At 47.6% G+C, this 21809-nt stretch overlaps 1 protein-coding gene across 5 annotated transcripts in view; it reads left to right on the top strand.

Moving 5' to 3' along the window:
• BCL2L11 (BCL2 like 11) overlaps positions 1-21809 on the top strand; it is a 44190-nt gene that overhangs the window by 9428 nt on the left and 12953 nt on the right. For 4 of the 5 annotated variants that reach the window (XM_070429699.1, XM_070429698.1, XM_070429697.1 and 1 more), the window contains one exon: positions 19174-19289. In XM_070429699.1, the coding sequence (XP_070285800.1) occupies positions 19174-19289 (116 nt within the window). Of the gene's footprint in view, positions 1-19173; positions 19290-19911; positions 20129-21809 lie in introns of those variants that run through there. The other variant, XM_070429695.1, reaches the window with a different exon arrangement.

Raw genomic sequence — 21809 nt, 5'->3', positions numbered from 1 at the left:
TTTTCATGGGTGCTAGATTTTATTCTTGCATGAGTTGATATGGTCATATGAGTTTATTTAATGTGAGTCTTTGTTCAGGTCTATTATTACATTGCTTCTCGGCATTTATTACCTTGCATACCTGGGACAAACTCTACTTGGTCAAGGTAATTTTTTCATACATTGTGTGTGTGTGTGTGTGTGTGTACGTGTGTTACTGCAGTTGAGTTGTCTCCGACTCCTGGTGACTCCACGAATGAGCGATGTCCTCAGTGTCCTAGACTCGGCAGCCCCGCCCAGCAGCTGTAGACTCAGCCTGTGGCTTTGTTAATGGAGTCTGTCCTTCTCATATTGGCCTTCCCCTTCTCCTGCTGCCTTCTGTTTTTCCCAGCATTATTGTCTTTTCCAAAGAGCCTGCCTTCTCTTGATGTGCCTGAAGCAGGACAGCTTCAGCTTTGTCATACGTGCCTCCAATGACGTTTCAGGCTTAATTTGCTCCAGGACCCACTTGTCCCTCTTTTTGGTGGTCCAGGGTAACCATAGAGCTCCCCTCCAACACCGTGTTTCAGATGAATTCCTTGTTTTCTGTCAGTCTTCTTCCCTGTCCAGCTTTTGCGTCTGTACCTATTGATTGGGGATACGAGGGCGTGGATGGTCTCAGCCTGGACTCTAATGACGCATCTCTGCCCTTGAAGATCTTTCTTAATTCTCCCATCGCTGCCCTTCCTGGTCTCGGCCTTCTCTTGATTTCCTGGCTGCAATTTCTATTTAAATGGATGACTGACACAAGGTGAGCAAAGTCTGTAACAATTTCCGTCTTCTTGTCTAGGCTGAAGGTGTGTGTTGCTTCTGTAGTCTTGGTTGTCATCTTCTCGGTGCTCACATGCAGTCCTGCTTTGACTCTCACTTTCATTAAAAGTTGTTTTAAGTTATTGATTATTTTTCCACCAATTCCCACTCTTCCTCTGCCTCCAGCCCCTTTCTTCCTTGCCGACTTTCTGTCTAGTAGTTCTGTCAGTTGTGAGCGCAGTGTTGAAATCACCAACTATAAGGGTGAATTTGTCTTTTTCCTTTAAAGTCCATCAGATTTTGCTTCATGTGTTTTGAGACACTGGCTGGTGCTGAGAATCGTCCTGTCTTCCTGTTTAATTGATCCTTTTATCATTGCTGTTAAAGCCCACTTTACCTGATACTGATGTAGTCACTCCTGCGTTTTGTAAAAACAAAATAAAGTACAACTGTGTTAATGTTTACATGTTTTAGCTTTCTCCGTCTTTTCACTTGCAACCTCCATGAGTTGTGTTTGAAGTAAGTTTTTTGTAGGCAGCATATTTTAACATAACTTTGTCTTATTTACTCTGCCAGTTTTGTCTTTCAAACACGGTATTTAGACCATTTACATTTAAGGTCATTGTTGATGTGTTAGGGCTTAACTCTGCCATTGTGTTATCTTCCTGTTGCTTTTGTTTCTGTGTTTCTCTGTTTCCTCTGTCTCTCTTTTTAAACCTTACTGTGGGTCTGAACATTTTTTAAGAGTCCATCTTGATTTGTTTATAGTGTTTTTAAATATATGGCACTCTCTAGTTTTTTAGTGGTTTTTCTAGATATTACAATATACAGATGTAACTTACTGTAATCCACTGGTGTCAGTGGTATCAACATTTTTTAACGTCAGCTGCAGTGTAGACACCTTACTTTCCTCCAGGTCCCCTCACCTGCCCCGCTTTTCAGATACAATTGTCTTAACTACTTCCTCCATGTACATTTAGGAAGCTCACAAGAAGTAGACTAGTTTGTTACTAGTCCCATTTTTCCCCATTCCATTTTTTTTTTTTCTGGAGTTCTAAGCCTGTTATCATTTCTGTTTAGAGGACTTCCTTTGCTCATTTTCTTTTTTTTAAATCCTCACCCGAGGATATTTTTTCATTGACTTTTAGAGAGAGTGGAAGGGAGGTGGAGAGACAGAGAAAGAGACACATCGCTCAGTTGCTTTCCGCATACCCCACCCCATGGTGGCACCAGCACTAGCACTGCACTGGGCAGGGCACGACTGAAAAATCCACTGCGCCCCTGCCATCCTGAAACCACAGGTGCGGGCTTGGGCTGGAGTCAGGCAGGTGTGGCCAGGCCCCTTCCCCGTCCTTCGGCTGGAAGAACAGGCTGCTCCTGGGGCTTTGTCTCTCCATGCCCGTTGGGGCCCCAGGTGAGGCCTCCGCTGTGCTGCAGGGCCCTGGGTGTGGGGGCAATGAAACAGGACTGCAGCCCTGGGTGCCCAGGCAGCCCTCCGTGCTCTTTCCCCGTCGGTGTTTGCTTGTTGTGTTGTGTCCAGGGCTTTTAGTACTAAAGGGAGGTCTTGGGGGCCCGAATGGAACTAGAAATCTCTCTCTTCTTGTAACTGAGTGGCAGTGATGGGCTGTGGCTACAAAGTACTACTCAGAATTTTAGAAATCGCCTCTTTCACCCTCTTTTTACTTTGTAGAATTATACACTCAGCATCGGAAAGAGATGTTGCCGTAACCCTAGCCAGTCTTTGCAAATAATAACTGCAGTGTCTGTCGTGGTGACCCCCACGCGTGGCCCTGGAGCTGTGCCCATGGGCTCTGCACCATGCTGCTCGCAAACATAGGTTCTCAAAACGTCGCGGTAGCTAAAGTCCGATGCCACCTGCTACAGGGCACCTTCTTATTAAAGAGAATAGTAAGCCCCATGGCGCTCCATGTTTGGACTGTATGGCAGGAAAAAGAGATTACTCATCCCTGGATGTGTTTTATATGTTGGGGGATGGGGGTTAGATTGGAGATAGGCGTGCACTGTGATTGCCTGCTCCTGACTGCCTTGCAAACCACGGAAGTGGAGCTCTTGCCAGGGCCAGTCTCCTCGCGGCCCTGGTGTCTGCTCACCCTGCCTGTGCAGGGAGGGGACTCCCCGTGGACCACCCCCCTCCCTGACCCTGAGTCACCCCCACACCAGTCTCCATTCCTTCTTTGCTAAGGTCAGCCTCGGTTTCTAATAGTCATTACGTGACAGTTTCCAGCTTCTCTCACCTCTGGTCACTGTCCTTAGTCGTTTGCTTGCTCCGTGGCTGGGACCTGTGCTGGGTGTGTGGCTAAGACTGCTTTCCTTCTCTGCAGAGGTCTTGTTGACACAAACCTAACCTCTGTCTTAAAGACCGGCACTTGGTCCTGTGCTGTGCTGGGTGCAGGCTGTAGGCACAGAGCTGTCCACTGGCTCTCAGGTCCTGCTCTGCAGACACTGCAGTGCACCTGACCTTCCTTTGCCGAAACTGCAGAAAAGGGCTCATCACAGCATCGCTTATACCAGCCAAACAGCTGTGGACAGCCTTACTGGTCTGGGAACATCCCTAAATCGCTCCTCCTCTGACGGACAGTGGGGCCATGTTAACGGTGTTTATGAGCACAGTGACAGGCGGAAATGCTCCTGGCATAATGTTAAGTTGAAAAGCTTACACGTTTGTTGATGATATCCTTGGTCTTAGTCCTCTGGTGCTGTAACAGAAATACCGCACTGGGGGCTTACACAGCATTTCTCTCAGGGTTCTGGAAGCTTGGAGTCTGAGGTTGGGTGCCCGTGTGGCTGGGTCCTGGTGGCGGACACCTTCTCCTTGTGTTCTCACAGGAAGGGGCGGTTCTTCACCCTCTTATCAGGCACTAATCCCAGTGTGGGGGCCACACCCTCGTGACTTAATCACCTTGGGTCTTAGATTTCTACATCGGAGTTAGAGGAGGACACAGGCCTTTAGTCCATAACACAGTTTCAAAGTTTTCAAGCATAACAAAAAGCTTAGGAGGAAACAATATCAAAGTATTAATAGTGAATGGTTTTGCATTCAAGTTACAGGTGTTTTTTTCTTTGTGTACCTTTTTGTATTTGCAAAATCATCATTAGTATTTATAGTGGAACAAATATAACAAATGTATATTTTTAAATGTGGCTCTCCATTAATCTTTACTCTGGGCATGCCCAGCAGTGTCAGCGTGGCGCCTATGTCTTATTTGTGTGGTTCACTGACTGCCACGGCCTTCACGTTGGCAAAGATTTCATCCCAATGAGGTCGAGCTCTCGACCCATCCCCAGAATTGCTGTGGATGGATGTTAGTCCCCTGATCTACTCTTTGGGACCTGCCTTTTATCGTAGCAAAATGAGTATTTCATTGTGAAACACCTCCATTTGATGGGGTCCCAGGTGGATTCTGCCCCCCTGGGACCTCGGCTGCCTTCCCTGCGGGGTCTGGATGGGATCCTGGCTGTCCCTCTGACCGCCAAGCCACGTGGGCAGACCTGCGAGTGTCTGAGCTTCCGTGTCCTCGTCTATCAGTGAGGACGGAGAGTTTACCTCCGAGGTCACGGGGAGCTTTCGCGTACACTGATGGGAAGAAGGCATCTGGGAGACCTCGGTCACACATTTCTCCTTGCTCCTCGTGACCCAGGAGGGTCAGTACCTTGGCAGTGATGACATGCTCTCCTTCCCACAGCAAGGAGCGCAGGAAGCTCACAGGGAAGGCAGTTCGTCTGGAAATGCTACCATAATTCTCACCCCCATGTCCCAAAACAAACGAGCAAGAAGGAAGTCTTTTCTAGAAACTGGCCTGGTAGGGGTGTAAGGGGGTCCCAGCGACCCCTAACCTGCCAGGGAATCACATGTCACCCTGAGCAGAACCCTGCTTCAGTGGGAAATTTGGGGCCATGGAGCAACACCTGGAAATGCGAGCCCTGGGACACATGGAGCACCTGTGGAACGCCTCCCACGTTACGTGGCAGAAACTCCACTCTAGAGTCGAGGTGTGTATTTGGAGAAAGTCTGGAGACAAGACACAGGCTCAACTACTTTTCCTTGCAATCAAAAGAGTGCAGCTGTCTTCACCATTGAGGCAGATGGTTGCTTGTTGATTGCACGTTAGAAACACTCTTTGCTTGAATACAATCAGGAGTTTAAAACAGCTTTTCTCTGAGAGAGTTCCACTCCTGTGGCCATCATTCATTTAAATTGTGGCTTTTGCTTCTGAGTGAGTTCATTGGAACCCTTCGGGACTTGTCCTCACCGGCTGTGGGGTGCCGGACTGATAGCAGCTGTCAGTGCTGATGACATATCCCTGGTGGACAAGTTCAGCCCCATTTGGACTAATGTTGAAAAGGTTACAAGGGTTTTAAGTGTTTGCTTAGCATGAGTTGGTGTCCCCTGGGTCCTGTGGGAGCCCAGGTTCTCTCTGTGTCCTCTGTTCTCTACCTTGGACTGGATGCATGGTTTGACTGTGGTGGGAGGGCCAGCTCTGAGCAGGGGCTGGTGTGAGGGTCAGCGGACCGGGGTGAGGGTCAGCACATCTCCCTCTCACCTCTGCACTCACAGCAGGCACAGGCCAGTCGACTACATGGGTTGTAGCTACAGACCTGAGCGTGGGGACTTTGTGTCAGTGTCTGAGTGAGAAAACGGAATCTGGTTTGTGTTGGAGTGGGCTTCACCCTGGCCTCGGGCGCCCTGCGCAGTCCAGGACGCTCCATCTTGGGCTTTGCTGCCCTTCCCCAGGAAGTGAGAATTCTAAAAAGTAAAACGAGCCATCTCAATCCAAGAGGGTGTGTGTGAAAACAGATCGTTTCTACACCCTTGTCAACTAAGTTCCCTGGACCTTCCCCCCGCCAAAAAAATATGTCACATTTCTGGACCAGAACATGCTTCCCATTCCAGTTCCTAAAACAATTTATAGACTTAATGAGTAATCCGAGATACTTGAAGACTCTTGCTTACGCGGGTGGGACCTATTTTTCTCCCAGGAACGTGCGTGTGCAGAGGTGTTTAGTGCAGCCAAGCTCGACAGCCTCAATTTTTTTGAGTTATTTCTCTCCGGAATGAGAGTGTGGCAGAAAAAAACCAAAACGTTCCTTGTTTGTTTTCCAGTCCCTTGAGAAATCTCTTCACACAAAGTTTGAATTCTGGACATACAGTATATGTTAGGATATGCATTATGTTAAAATAATGTTTTAACATAGACCTCAGTTTTACTTTCACCTGAGCTAGTCAAACAACTGGCCAACTTCAGAGAATGGTGTGTGGTATAGCAGGAGCACAAAGGTGTGTAGATGTCATGAGCGTTCAGGCAATATTTGATGCAGTGTCCGCGTGCCCATAGTTGCCTTTCTGGATTTTACCATGTGTTCAGCTAGGGCAGTGGTTCTCAACCTTCTGGCCCTTTAAATACAGTTCCTCATGTTGTGACCCAACCATAAAATTATTTTCGTTGCTACTTCATAACTGTAATGTTGCTACTGTTATGAATCGTCATGTAAATATCTGATATGCAGGATGGTCTTAGGCGACCCCTGTGAAAGGGTCGTTTGACCGCCAAAGGGGTCGCGACCCACAGGTTGAGAAGGGCTTAGAAGTGTGTTCTCTGTAAGGAAAGCCTGGCACACGGTCCACGAGCTGTTTTCTCTCCAGTCCTTTTCCTGATGGCATAGTGTGATTGTGGCAGTGGAAAGTTACAGCAGGCGACCCGGTCAAGTCTCGGTCCCTCCAGTGACCCGTTACAGCCCCGGTGCAAGTCCCTCCACCCGGCTGGAGACCAGTGTCCTGCTCTGATAGAGGAGCGGGTGGGCACCGGAGGGGGGTGGGTGTGGGTACTGGTGGGGGCTGGGGGCTTGCACTGAATGAGAACAGCCCTGTATCATCTGTATCGCACCGTGGCTTCGCGGTCCACGTCATCCAGTATGAGTGGGGCCCGCAGCCCTGTGTTCCCTGGAGGGGCCTCGGGGAGGAGGAGGAATGTGTGGACCTGAACAGATCGAAGACCCTTGAAGCCAGCCGCCTGGAGAGGCTCCTGCACATCTCAGGCTCCTGCTGGGCTATTGGGGCCGTAGCCCTACCTTTCCTGTGCGGGGTCCCTAGCACAGCTGCCGACAAGGCTTCTGTGGTTTGCAGACGGGGCCTAGGACCCTCGCTGGGGATTGCCCTTGCGCAGAGGTTAGCGGTGGCCTGACTGGTTAGGGCAGGCTGATCAGTGGGTGGAGCAACGGCTCACGCAGCCTTTGTGACCAAGCCTTCAAGCCTCCACTGCATGCTTAGTCGCTTTGCTGGCTGCAGCCTTCGTCTCCCTCCCTTGGATGCAGTGCTTGGCCTTCTTTTCAGGGCCGTTTCTGCAAAAGGCTGTGGGCTTGTGTCCGCCTGTGTCTCTTAGAGGCGGCCTCCACGTGTTCAGCATAAATGCGTTCGGTCAGGACGCACGAGTTTTGCCAGTTTTCTAGGGAGGAGTCAGCCAGCCCAGCTGTGACAGACATATGCTTTGAGGACAAATATTTAAACCATTAAATGTTCAAACATGACAGTTACATCTCTGCGATTATGTAAAATAGCGTCTGGAGTTGAGGTGTGAAATTTGTTTTTCTTTCATGCAGTTGGCTTTTATGAATTTGTCTTAAGTGGGAAGACTTCCTTGAGCCTCGTCCTGCTGGTGAGTTACCGCTAACTCTGTGTCCGTTCCCACAGGCCGCGGCCTCGCTGTGCGTTAACTGCCTGAGCAAACCTGCTGGATGTCTGCAGGTTTTCATTTAGAAGCTGTTTAAGATGTAGCTTTTTAGATTTCTGTTTCTGTCCCAGGCCTGGGCCTCCGCTTGCATTGAAATGAAGCACCGTAATGTGTAAGATCCTTAATGCGAATGGAGAAGAGGTTTTTGTCACCTGTTTCCTGCTACCGGTGCTAAAGTTCATAGAGGAAGCCACACGGGCTCTGTAGTCAGGAATTTTTATGTTTGTAGTTTAAATTTACATTTCCTCCCACAGATCTGATTTTTGGCCAGGAATAATGTCTAGTTACCAACAGCTAGCAACTTCAGATTTGTTAGCACTTTATTTCTCAGCAAATTAATGAACGGAGTTGCATATTTTACTTTTTATTTTTATTTATTTATTTATTTAAAGTATATTTTATTGCTTTTTCACAGAGAGGAAGGGAGAGGGATAGAGAGTTAGAAACATCGATGCCAGGAAAACATCGATTAGCTGCCTCCTGCACACCCACTACTGGGGATGTGCCCGCAACCAAGGTACATACCCTTGGCCAGAATCGAACCTGGGACCCTTCAGTCCGCAGGCCGATGCTCTATCCACTGAGCCAAACTGGTTAGGGCGCATATTTTACTTTTTAAAGCTCTCTAATTCGTATTTGTCTTTATAGTGTTGATGGAGTAAGTGGTGAAATAAGTTACCCATAGAGGACATTTTCTGTACTGTCCGGAGAAGGGGTTTGGCATTTTTGTCTGTCTTACAGCTCAGGGTTGGCTTTTATTTGATAGTACTGAGTGTGGGGGTTCGTTTTATTTGTTTTTCAAAATAAGATGGCACAGTCGGGTCCCCTGTAGGGCTCTGACAGGCATCTAAGACGACAGACCTTGAGCTGCAGCTGGCCTGTCAGTGGGGCTGAGTCTGGTGGGAAAGCAAGGAAGAGCTGTGTCCTATGTCCAGCCTGGCCAGACCCAGTGCAGACCCCGAAATACCACTCAGAGCGGTGGGTTTCTGGAGCAGGCTGAGGGGACCAGGGTGGTGATGGGGTCTTCCCACGGCTCCTGGCAAAAGGCACAGGGAGCAGCATGGAGTGGCAGCTTCACGGATTAACAAGCAGGGTTAAGGACTAAGGGGTCACAGACTCTGTAGCCCCAGGGAACAGAGTCTGGGTTGGAGGTCAGAGTTCGAAGGGAACATTTTTGTTCCCTGCAAGTAAGAACTGGGTAGCACCTGATGCCTTCAGCAAGGACTGTGGGGCCTTAGGGAAAGTGCCCTACTCGCAAAGTGGGCGTCCAGGCCTCCGCCTGGCGTGACGCTGGGCTTCTGCTCGGACCAGGAGTTAGCCGCTCTGTCTTTGGACATAAAGCCTCAGGTTCTAGGATTGCTCTGGCGTATCTCTGGCTCCTAGCAGATGTAAACGTGTGTGGGAATCCTGCAGGCGGAGTGGAGGACTAGGTGGTCCGATGCTGAATAGTAAAGGAGTGGAGCCTGGAAGGGTGGCCCAGCTGGCTGGAGCATCGTCCCTTACTGGTGGCTGGGGATTCGGTCCCCTGTCAGGTACATATGGGAGGCAACTGATGGATCTCTCTCTCTCTCTCTCTCTCTCTCTCTCTCTCTGAAAATCAATAGAAATGTCTTCGGGTGAGGGTTAGAAAAAACAAATAGTAAATGAGTACAAAGGCTGAGCATGTTGCCCAAAATGCCTTTAGAGCTTAAGTTCACTGTAAGAGAGCTGGTGGTGGAAGGGGAAAGACACCCTGGCCACTAGTTCCCAGCTGCACAGCCTTGGTTTACTGGCAATTTCCAAGTGTTCAGAGCAGGGTGTTTGACTCTCTAACTCAGCCACATAGAAGCAGCGGCCATGCACGTCGCAGGGGTAAGGAGAGAAACCCTGGCTTCGACTTGTACTGTCCTCGTCGTGGTATCCGTCCTAGCAGCTGTTCGTGATGCACTGTCTCGAGGTCATGCCGCTGCCCACGCTGACACTGGGTACCAGGGAAATAGGATTAGGAACTTTGTGGCACTGATGCCAAGTACTGTCACATTATTTCATTTCCAAACCCTTCTGTTCTCATTCATGCGAGAAGTAGTCCCAGCAGGAGGGGTGTGTGTGTAAAATTGGATTCTGGCTCCTTGAGGTCTGAGAACCGGCAGAGTTGGGGGCGATCCTGCAGCGTTTACTGCAGTAAAACTTCCTGGATGACAGTGGCCCTCCGTCCCCTGGGGCTCCCCCCGAATCCTGGAGCAGGCAACACGGCTGATCACGCAGGTGGGTTTCCCAAGGAAACCTTGGCAGGCTGGTCGCTTGTAAGCTGTGGGTAACTGAACTGGCCGATATTTCTGAAGATACTCAGGTATGTAGACTATTGGGTTAAACACACATCCCAGGATTTTTATTCTGCACAGGAACGTGGCCACCTGCAGAGGCGGTGCTTCCACTCAGCATTTCAGAGTGATTCTCTTGGAATCAGTGGAGTGCTGGTTTGAGAGCCTACAGAGAAATGGTCCATTTATTTATGGCTTTTGGCTAAATCAGACTCTGCTCAGGGAATAAAAGGGGGATGGCCCCACGATGTCCCTGCTAAGTGCACAAATGTGCCCGCGTCTGTTCTGTGGTGTGTTTAAAAGCAGAAATCATTCCTTCAAAGCCATACATTCCCTGTCTCTTCCGGGACAGGCGTCCTTTCTCAGTTCTGAGCTGAGAATTGCTTCTCGGCCTCATCTGTGTGTATTACTTTAAAACCTCATCTCGATTCTGCCCGGTACGTGTAGGTGACTGAAGACCGTGTAAAGTGAGTATTTCCGTGAGTCTTAATATAGTTTCTGGTTCCGCACTTGACACTCAGCAGTGACATGATGGGAACTCGAGCGGCCGCCCCCCCTCGGAAGTGAGAGCTGGGCCAGTCCTGTCCCTCAGACGAGACTGCCGTGGTGGGAATGCAGGTGTGGCATGACACACACACACACACACACCCCCCCCCCCATACCTCACTAGGTGGCTTTCCACAGCACCCCTCAGAGGAAGGGGACAGCTGGGCGTGGAGCGATGCTGCCTCAGTGCCTTTGAGCACCTGCCTCGGTAACAGAGGGTGACGGGGTTGGGTGACGGATGTCGTGCGCGCTGTGAAGCGACGGTCTGGTTTTTATTTCTCACCCTGGCAGGCGGTGCTGCAGAGAAGCCTTCCCGAGAGCCCCAGCCTAATTTCACTATCAGCCACTTAACCACAATATTAATGTTTTCAGTGGCTGAGCTTTTAAGATTTGAAATTACCGTATGGGTTGGAAAATAGTTTTGTCACTGAGCCAGAACAGTCTGTTAGTGAAGTAGCACACATCCTTTGGTGACTTGAAGTTCTTTGGCATTGAAAAATGCCTGTCTTTTCACCTGCCCCCTCAGTGTAGAAAAATGGATTAATTCTGTACATCATGGTATTTTTTTTCCCCCCTATAGGAGATGATGTGACCAGTAGATGCTGGATTTCAAGAAATTATTTCTAAGAATTTTGGTGTCAGAAAATTTCACTGACATCACGATACATTTGCCGTGCCTGACACAGTAGCATTGATTGATAAGGGGCTTTTGGTTAGAAAATGAGACTTCCTCACAGGTGGGCCTGGCTCAGGTGTCTTCAGGGTGAGAGCTGGCCTTGGGTGGCCTTCAGCCCTGAGCCGTTTACATTAAAGCAATTTATATTTCATTGTCTTTTTTTTTTTTTTTTTTAAGTTTTAGTGCCATGTTTATGGGGTGAAATTCTTTCTTAAATGCAAAAACTACATTTCCTATGGGTAAAAATACACCATCAGAATTTCCCCTTTGAAGAGTATTTGCGTTGGTGTAAAATTGCCTCAGAAGTTAAAATTTGACCTTCCTATGTAGCAATAAGAGCTTTTGTTTCGAATAAAGACCCGTTTTCATCAGGTGTTGGCATTTATAGTGGGTAGGCATCTTGCAAATAGAAAAATAGAATTATTTTTGCCTGATACTTGTCTTTCCTATAGAGTAGGAATGGGAAGGTAGGTTCTCATTTTGATAGATGGACTATATTATTAGAATGGGGGTAGTTGGGTTAAGTATCCAGATAGGATTAGGGGACTGAGGGTGGAGCAGTGTGCTTTTGAGTATTCCCTGTCCTTGAACCCCACCAGTTCCAGGTGCACCTTCTGGAGACCACAGCTGATCCCTTCACCACATGCTCCCTGACACTGGGACAGAATTGAGTAAACTTAATTCTGGTTTTGACCAGCACCACTGTGGTGCTGACAGGCTGACTTCTTAGGGTTGTTCTCTTGTGACATGAGACCAACTATGACAGCCACTGAGATTAAAATAGTGATGAAGTTAAGAAAAGCTTACCTTCTTGATGAGTAAATTTAATGGTATTCTGGGGAGTCAGGCATGCATTTTGAGGTCAGTAGACCTGTCATGTTGTGGATTTGCCCCTTTTTACTTATGAGACACGGACATACACATGAAAGTAATATCCCTAGGCCTTCAGTTTCCTATAAAATAATACTTATTTTAAGTAGAGTAAAATACTGACCATGTTCGTACTTTCTGCTGTATCTTCTTCCTAGACACAATTTTGTCCAGCAAACCAATTGTCATCCTATTAGGGAGACCTCTGATCACCCTAAATTAAATTAGCAGCACCCCACCCAAAGGACTCCCCCACCCCCTTTTTGCCTGGTTTGATTTATGTTTATAGCACTATTGCCACCAGACCTATTATATATCCATTTCCATAAGGGTAAGGATTTTGTCTGCTTTGTTCCCGGCTGTATCCCCAGAGTCTAGGGTGATTTGTGGCACAAATAAGTGATTAGTTGTATTTGTTGAATGAGTAAATCAATAAAAAGAAATTGTTCAGATAAAATACTTAACACGGTATCTACACATGGTAGGGATTCAATAATTGTTAGCTGTTACTGTATCAGTATAAGAATTTGGAAACGTGCTCAATTTTATGTGTTCTTTGTCTAAGAAACTTTTTGGCAATGCTTCTCTGTGTTTGTATATGAAACACAAGTATTTCTAAACTATTCTTTTTTAAAAAAAAATTCTCACCCAAAAATATGTGTTTTTTCTAATTGCTTTTGAGAGAGAGAGAGAGAGAGAAATATCAATCAGTTGCCTCCCATATGCTCCCCAACTGGGGATTGAACCCAAGACCTAGGTATGTGCCCTGACTGGGAATTGAACCCACCACCTTTTTCCTTTTGGTCTATGGCATGACACTCCAACCAACTGAGCCATCCGGCCAGGGGTAAGATATTTTTGAAAGGTATTTCCCATTTTCATATGTCATTTGATTCATGTGTAGAAAGACACTTTACGGATTACAGTTGGTGGTCATGGGACCAAACCACTTAATGCACAAACAGAACTAACTGACTGAAGTTTTCACAACTTTGCTAGCACCACTGAGACAAGGATGGAAACTTCATTCTTGGGTTATAGATGCTTTGTCATCTCTCAGACCTCGCAGGGAAGAATGGAAGAGCTGCAAGTAACTTTTCCTCTAAAACAGCGGTTCTCAACCTGTGGGTCACGACCCCTTTGGGGGTTGAAGGACCCTTTCACAGGGGTTACCTGAGACCATCGGAAAACACATGTATAATTACATATTGTTTTTGTGATTAATCACTATGCTTTAATTATGTTCAATTTGTAACAAGGAAATTGGGGGTTACCACAACATGAGGAACTGTATTAAAGGGTCGCGGCATTAGGAAGGTTGAGAACCACTGCTCTAAAGGGACTTAGCTTCTCAGTAGTCATTTTATTATAAAGCATTTATTCTTAATTTATATAATCTAGTTAATGTGGGTCTTGCCATTCCTGCCTTTCTTTTAACCTAATTTCCTTTAAATATTGGCTCAAATGCCACCCTGTAGATGAGGCAAATTCAGCGCACCCCTGCCCCCAACCCCCAGCACTCCTGCTCTGCCTTAACCCTGTTCTGTTTACATAAACCATAGCACTTGCCACCTTAAAGCTGTTCCGTAATTTATGTATTTATGCTTATTGTCTATATCTCTCCAGTTGAAATGTAAGCTTCTTGAGGGTAGGAATTTTTATCTATTTTGTTTACCTATACATCCCTAGGGCCTATAACATAGTCTGTGACCTCATAGAAAAAATTTTTAAGGAAGGAAAGAACTTCTCCTATGCCCCCTACCCCGCTTCCTGCCCTGCCCCAAGCCTTCACCACCCTATCATCGTTTGTGTCCATAGATAATGCATGTATGCATGTGTTGTTTGGTTAATCTCTTCCCCTCCCCTTTCTGTCTGAGATTTCGTTAGTCTGTTCCATGTTTCCATGCCTCTGGTTCTATTTTATTCATCAGTTTATTTTGCTCACTAGATTCCTTGTTTGTTTATTTTTATTTTTAGACTCAATTATTGATATGTATTTATTGCCATTTTACTGTTCATATTTTTTACCCTTTTTCTTCTTCTTAAAGAATACCTTTCAACGTTTCATGTAATACTGATTTGGCGGTGATGAACTCCTTTAGTTTTTTCTTTGTGAACTCTATCTGACCTTCAATTCTAAATGATAGCTTTGCTGGGTAGAGTTAACTTGGTCATAGGTCCTTGCTATTGAGCACTTTGAATATTTCTTGCCACTCCCTTCTGGCCTGCAAAGTTTCTGTTGAGAAATCAGTTGACAGTCCTGTGGGTACTCCCTCATAGGTAACTAACTGCTTTTCTCTTGCTGCTTTTAAGATTCTCTCTTTGTCTTTAACCCTTGGCATTTTAATTATGATGTGTCTTGGTGTGGTCCTCTTTGGATTCCTCTTATTTGGGGTTCTCTTCGCTTCCTGGACTTGTAAGTCTATTTCTTTCATCAGGTAGGGGAAGTTTTCTGTCATTTTTTTCTTCAAGTAGGTTTTCAGTATCTTGCTCCCTCCCTCTTTCTGGCACCCCCATGAAGCAAATGTTGGTACACTTGAAGTTGTCCCAGAGGCTCCTTACACTATCTTTGGGTTTTTGGATTCTTCCTTTGTTTTGCTCTTCTGATTTGGTGTTTTTTGCTTCCTCATATTTCAAATCACTGATTTGATTCTCAGCATCCTCTGCTCTCCTCTTGATTACTTATAAATTATTCTTTATTTAAGTTAGTGTATGCTTAATTTCTGACTGGTCCTTTTTTATGTCTTTGATGTTCTCACTAATTTCCCTGAAATTTTCACTAAGGTCCTTGAAATTCTCACTTAGTCCCCTGAAGCTCTCATTAAGATGTTTGAGCATCCTTATAACTATTGTTTTGAATTCTGTATCTACAGTGGAGCCTTGACTTACGAGTTTAATTCGTTTGGAGACCGAGCTTGTTAAGGAGCTCGTTAACTCAAATTACTCTGTCAACTCAATGCAAAAAATCAGCAGAGAGACAGCTGGTATCTCAAAAAACTCGTTAGTCGGGACACTCGTAAGTCAAGACCCCACTGTAGTAGTTTGCTTGCTTCCATTTCATTTAGTTCTTTTTCTGGAGATTTCTGTTCTTTCACTTGTGACATGTTTGTTTGTCTCCACATCTGGCTGCATCCCTGTGTTTATTTTTATGTATTAGGTGGAGCTGCAATGTCTCCTGGAATTGGTGGAGTGGCTTTGTGTAGTAGGTGTCCTGTAGGGCCCAGTGGCTCAGCCTCCACAGTCACGTGAGCTGGCACTGTAGACTGTCTTGTAGTTGAGCCTTGATTGCTGTTGGCATCTCTGGGAGAAATTGACCCCCAGGCCAATTGGCAGTGAAGACCAGTTGCGACTACAGTGGAAGAGCTGCTATGCAGGAGACACCCTTATGGGGCAGGACTTGCTTCTAGGGGCTTTGATGCTCACTGAGTCTGCACCTTGAGTGCGTCATTTGTAGAGTTGTAACCTGGCATGGTCTGAAGCTGTTCACTGGGTGCACAGGCTCTGCGGTCCCCCTGTGGTCAGCCTCTGCCTGTGCCCTGCCTGGGGCTACCTGTCAGGAGCTACAGAGCAATCTGTAGATGGCTGCTACTTGTGTTGGGCTTGGAAGTGCCCAGGAGAGGCCAAGCTGCAAAACAAGGTAGGCTCCTGCCATTGCTAGGCCTGGAGCCTCTTATTGGGAGGTATAGGACACTGAGTCCAGCTACTATTTGTTTGAGGGATTTTAGGACAGGCAGAAGCCTGAGCCAGAACAGGCCATTCATATGGAGAAGCCGCTGCAAACAGCTTGGGTGGGGCTGCAGATTGGATGGGGCAGGGTCTCAGGGAATCACCAGGGCAGAGCAAACAGTGCCAGCCAGTCTGATGGAAACTCAGATATGGTGGCTGTCATTCAGCTCTGTGGCGGGGGAGGTCCCAGTGCAGGAATAATGACACCTGTGAGCACCCATGTCTGGGAGAAAGCCGCTCCCAAGTTCTTGCCTAGTGTCAGACAATCCAGTTCCTCCCCTTATGTCCCTGGATCCCCCCTAAGCCGCTGCATTGGAGCTCAGAGGAAGTGAATCTGAGTAAGTCTGTGTGCCAGCCCTTTAAGAGGAACTGCCTGGTCTCCAGCAGCCTCTGTGTGCGTCAGCGACAATCCCTGCTGGTTTTTATAGCCTGAAGTTACGGGGACTTTTCTTCCTGGCTCTGGAACCCTGGGCTGGGGGTCTGGTGTGGGGCTGGGACGCCTCGCTCAGCCTAGATATCCCTTCTAAAAAAACGGCACTCGTGGTTGTCGGACCAGCCCGTTCTCTGCCTTCACCCCTCCTATCCCCTCCTATCGGTCTTGATGTGCTTTCTTCTTTACTTCTCTAGCTGTAGGACTTGAGCCAGATTCCAGGCAGTTCTGAATGACGGTTCTGTATTTTAGTTGTAATTTTGATGTAGTTGTGGGAGGCGGCGAGTACAGGCATTTACCTACACCGCCATCTTGGTTCTCCAGACAGAACTTTCAAACCACACACATTCAGCAGGCTTCCGCAGCCGCTGAGGGAAAGTAACCGGTGGAATGGTTTTGTTTTATATCGAGCAAACAACATTTAGTTAAAATGTAGCATTTCATCTAAAGAATGCTAGCTTTGTGGGGGCAGGGCTCGGCCTCTGTGGTAGCTGTGCCCAGAACACCTGCTAGGACGAGGTCTGGCACGTGGGCAATCATAGCTGCCGGTAAGGTAGTGTCTGTCTTGATTTATTAGCATCCGGTAACTTGCAGCAGTTTTACCAGCCCACCGTCTTTGTAAAAAACAATCTGTATTGCACAGATTTTCTGTGGATGGTTGGCATTTTCTTAATTCTGACTCTAGGGTTGGAAGCAGGTTCCTCTTAAAGCTGTGTGCAGTGAGCAATGAGTGGGCTCTGGAGCCCAGGAGAGGTGGGTGCTGTGGCTCTCAGTGGCCGAGGGGTGTCCCGCGGGCCGGCCTGCTCCCCTGCACGTGTGGGCAGGTGCATCTCCCTGCAGGGCCGTCTGCAGGATCTCATGACGCTCTCTGCAGGCTCTGGAGCGGATAAGTAGTCATTCCAAGAAAGGATGCTTTCCTTCCCTCAAGGGTGGGTCCTCTTTCTAAAAGTTTCGAAAGTCAGGAAAGAACGCTTGATTGCTGATAGCAGAAAAAGAACAGCCGTGGTTCGGTACTGTAACGGGGTCAGTCCTTACAGAGCGCTGAACCCAGGAAAAGTGAGTCAGCTCTTACATCACCACCTGGCATCGTTCTATACCCTGAAATTGTGTGTCCTGTCAGTTTAGTCATTTAAACTTTATGGACTTTTACATAGAAACCATGGAAATATTTGCGTGACAAGGGTTCCGCCAAAGTGATTTTTATGTGGTTAGATGGGAGTTCAGGGACAGGCCTAGCTTATCCTAAAAGTTCCCCGTCGTCCGCTCCTGCATTCTCCGCGGTGCCTTCCTTTCAAAGCCGTTTCCCTCTGGCCTAATTCCGAGTGCAGGTCGTCCGGAGAGGTTCTGTGTGAGCTCTTGCCTGTTCACCCTCTCCACACTTCCCGCCCCACACAGGGGCCCTGCCCGTCTCAGATGCTGCATTTGTAGGGTCACCGTGGCATTCACTTGGGTGGGGGCTGGGGGACAGTTAGAATGGGGCAGCGGTTTGGAGAAGACTTGGTTAAAACTCTTCAAGAAGTTCATTTTTTTGTTTTGTTTTCTATTGATTTGAGAGAGAGAGAGGAAGCAGGAGGGAGAGAGAGAAATATCCATTGGTTGCCTTCTGTAAGTTGTGCCCTGACCGGCAGTAAGAATCCAAAACGTTTCTGGTGTACAGGATGGCGCTCCAACCAACTGAGCCACCCGAGTTCACTTTTTGTTTGTTTGTTTGTTTTGTTAATTCTCACCCAAGAATATTTTTTCCATTGATTTTTTTTTTTTTTTTTTTTTTGTAAAGAGAGAGAGTGGAAGGGAGGGAGGGGGAAAGAGGAACATGACTATGAGAGAGGCACATTGGTTGGTTGTCTCCTGCACATGCCCTTACCGTGGCTGGGGATCCAACCTGCAACCCAGGTGCGTGCCTTTGACAGGGAATCGAAACCAAACCCTTCAGTGTGGGCTGGTGCTCCAACCATTGAGCCACACCGTCCAGGGCAGGAGTTCACTTTTAAGTACTTTTCAGAAGCTATGACTCAACGTCAGTTTTATTTATAACAGTAAATAAAATACAAAGTACAAAACAATTTTTTTTGCAAAAAATACAAGAGGAATATATTTATGTCATCATGAGATCTGATTACCATAGGATTTTTAAGTATCTTGTGGTGTTTGAAATGGAACGTGCGTGTGTAATGGCGAGTACAGTTCAACATGTGACATGTTTCAGCCCATAAGGCTCCTCGCTTCCAGTGCCTGTTTCTGCACTGCCCTCGGTGTGGGGAAGGCCTTCCTGGGGGCGAGTGGAGACATCTTCCCATGCGTGGTGGATGTTCTGAGGACTTGCCTTTTTGTTTCCTTTCATGTTGGCTGTCACGTGGCTTTAATGGCTCCATTAGCAAGCAGGTGTGGACATTGGTGACCGTGTAATGAAAGCCTCCCGCTTTTTTCTTCATCAGAGATGCCTTTGCTTTTATACCCAGAACTTTTTCTGCCCCCACGTGGGGTTGCAGACTCGCACCCATTGGCTGCGTGAATAGGCAGAACACACAGTTGCACTTTGACTTGGCCCTGTGGTGGCCCTGGCGAGTCGGTCGGCCCCACGCTGCACCCGCCCTCGTAGGACGCAGTCAGGCAGGCTGCCTGGTGTCCTTTCTCCGGTGTCGCTCATTGTCTCCTAACAGAACCACCATTTCATCTCATACTCCTCTATGATGTTGGAAATTATCCCTAGGAGTTTTACCTGGTATTAAGATCAAAGTCGTTGTTTTACTGACAACCTCAATTTTTATGTCCTCAAGTGTTTCCAGTGATTTTTATTCATTTGTGTGTGTGTGTGTGTGTGTGTGTGTGTGCGCGTGCGCGCCTTCTTAAAGTGGCAGTATATGATTGATGGGCCAGGAAATTCTTGAATTTTGCAGCGCTGAAACTCCAACTTGGAGAAAGGATGTCATTCTTACATCCCTTACTCTTCAAGCAGAGTTAGGTGGCGGGTGAGCCACGATCCGTTACTGTAGGTCTGGAAGTCAGGGAGCTTCCAGGAATAGGAGTGCGCGTGTGCGAAGGGCTTGCTGCCTGCACACCTGTCTACCTGACCATGGAAACGATCTAATTCTTGTTTTTGTTCCGTTGCAGTCTCCATGCGGCAGTCTCAGGCCCTACCTGCAGACATGCGTCCGGAGATATGGATCGCTCAGGAGCTGCGGAGGATCGGGGACGAGTTCAACAACTCCTACCGCAACCCTCGGAGGGTAATGAGGGTTTCTTACTTACTCACCCCTCTTCTCCCACGCTCCCTCCCCACCACATACAATAGAGTGGCCAGTCATCATCCCACGCTTGTTCTAGAAGTGATGGGCGCGGCCTGCGTGTGGCCTGCCGTTCCTCCTTCCCGTGTCCCGTCGGTGTTATGGCTGAACTCAAGTGCTGGTGGCTCAGCAGAACCCAGTACGAGGTGGCAAAGGGGGTTCGTGAGCACAAGCCTTAAACCATCGTAGATGCTTTGAAATAGTCCCACATAAATGTTATCATAGTTTCAGCCCACATCGGAGTGTCTATACTCCCGTTAGTCAGTTTGGGTCAAAGTTAAAGAAACATGTAACTTTCCTTCCTCACTCAGCCAAGGAAATGAGGCCCTGTGGTTTGCTGGTGATGGGTCGGAGCGTGTGACCTCGTCCTTTTGGCCCCATTGGCTGTCCTTGGACTGTCATTTACTGAAACGTATTAGAAGTAGGAGGCCATTCATTAATGTCCTGTAAAAATTACACCTCTGCTGCAAAAATTTTACACCCCGAGTTGATTGCCATTTAAATTTTTGGGGTGTGCAGTTGATTTTATTTTTTTTTAAATTAAGCCTTATGTCTTGTTCGGTAGACGCAGTGTACTTCCTGCTTGCCTGGTATTGGTAGACGTTACCATTGGGCAACTTTTCCCCATGAAGACATCTGAGAGTGTGTGACTTCAACTCTGAGAGTTCAATGGGGCCCTTAGGAGCACGTTTGACTACGCCAGTGGTTCTCAACCTTCCTAATGCCGCCACCCTTTAATACAGTTCCTCATGTTGTGGTGACCCCCAATTTCATTGTTACAAATTGAACATAATTAAAGCGTAGTGATTCATCACAAAAACAATATGTAATTATATATGTGTTTTCCGATGGTCTTAGGCGACCCCTGTGAAAGGGTCGTTCGACTCCCAAAGGGGTCGCGACCCACAGGTTGAGAACCAGTGGACTACATCCTGTGAGGGGCTCACCAGCCAGCGTGTGATTTCATGGAATTCTGGCTGGTTTACATTTTTTTCAAACAACCATGTACGGAGATATTTCTCTTGATTTATTTAAAAGGAAAACACATCTTACTTTGTAGGAAATAAGTATTAATGTCATTCCTACTGTGTCACTTTCTTTCTGAACACTATCGTTGCATGTGAAGATATTTTTAAATCTCGTTTCTTCTGGAGGGAGGTGGTACTTAGGACACCTCCGTGTTTCTATCCTGCACTGAATGTTGGTGCGGTTGCTAAGCAAATAGATGTTACCTGTTAATAGCTTTCCATCATTCCTGCCCATATATGTACTTTAAGCTTTTTTAAGCACATCAAGACAGTTTCCCATTTAATGGGGGGGGGGGGGGGGGGGGGGGGCTTTCATTTCTTTGGTGTAGAATCTCCATAAAGGGGTCAGGGACTTTCAGAAAACTCACATTGGATCCCTTCAGACCTTCCTGTGGGAGAGAGGGTGGTGTGTGGTGATTGGTGGGAAATGTGTGACAGTGTGATTCTGTCATTAAATGGGAAATGTCACTTAGGAATTTCTTAGGATACTGTCTTTAAGCCGGCAAAATGTCTGGCGTTCTAACCTAACCTGACATGGACCAGTTCACGGAACTTAAGTTCCTTCTCAGCCTAGATCTTGAAATGGTAATTGTTTTTGCAGAGTTGATTGTTTTATAATGTGCAGTAAAGTTACTGTTCCCCACTTCCTCTGCCGAGGTTTCTCTGAAGGGCTTTCGGGGGTGCTGTGTGTGGCTGGGCAGGACTCCTCAGCGAGGGCCCTGTGGGTGGGCCCTCGGTTGGTCCCCATGCCGAGGTGGGGGTCCCTGCAAGAGGGCGGGCTGCCTAGTTCCAAAACCTGATTGACTCTGGATTGTGCCCATAATCAGCAGGAAGGTCACTGGGGAGCCTGGCAGCCCCTCGGGGTGAGTCTGGCAGTGAACCAACCCCAGTAGCTGGCCTGCCGCCTACACTGGCTCCAGGTGGGTTGGTAGATGTCTTTGGGACCAGATCTGTCCCAGAGATGAGGCCCTTGGGCCCTGGTGCCTTCCGTGTCCAGAAGCTCCGGACACATAGATACATCAACACAGTCCTGCCCGGTGAGTGTGCCAGAGCCTTTGGCCGCAGAGCCAGGTGTGTGGAAGGATGTTTTGTACATTTCTCTAACCTAAAATGGAAAACCAGTTTCCACTGAGCTCTCCCCCGAGCCTGCCCAGACGGATCTGGCTGATGCCCCTCTACGGGGGCCTTAGGTGGTCAGTGATGAGACAAGGGCTAAGGATGACGTGGGGTTGGAACACAGCCATCCCTTCACCTAGGCTGTCGAAGGGGTGACCAGTTCTAGTCACGGGCAGATGAGACACAGGCTATTAGGTCGCCTTCATCACCTCGTCTCTCCATTGCAGGTGAGGTGACAACATCTACCACGTCAGTAGCGTTCGATCATTCCCGTCCTTCCTCCCCCTCCTCCCACTTATTCCAGTTTAATGTTTAAGAT

This window comes from Myotis yumanensis, unplaced genomic scaffold (genome assembly GCF_028538775.1).
Source record: "Myotis yumanensis isolate MYYU_CA2020_CCGP unplaced genomic scaffold, mMyoYum1.0.hap1 SCAF_11, whole genome shotgun sequence".
NCBI lineage: Eukaryota > Metazoa > Chordata > Mammalia > Chiroptera > Vespertilionidae > Myotis > Myotis yumanensis.
The sequence above is the reverse complement of the archived record's forward strand: the minus strand, read 5'-3'. Positions and strand labels throughout refer to the sequence as shown.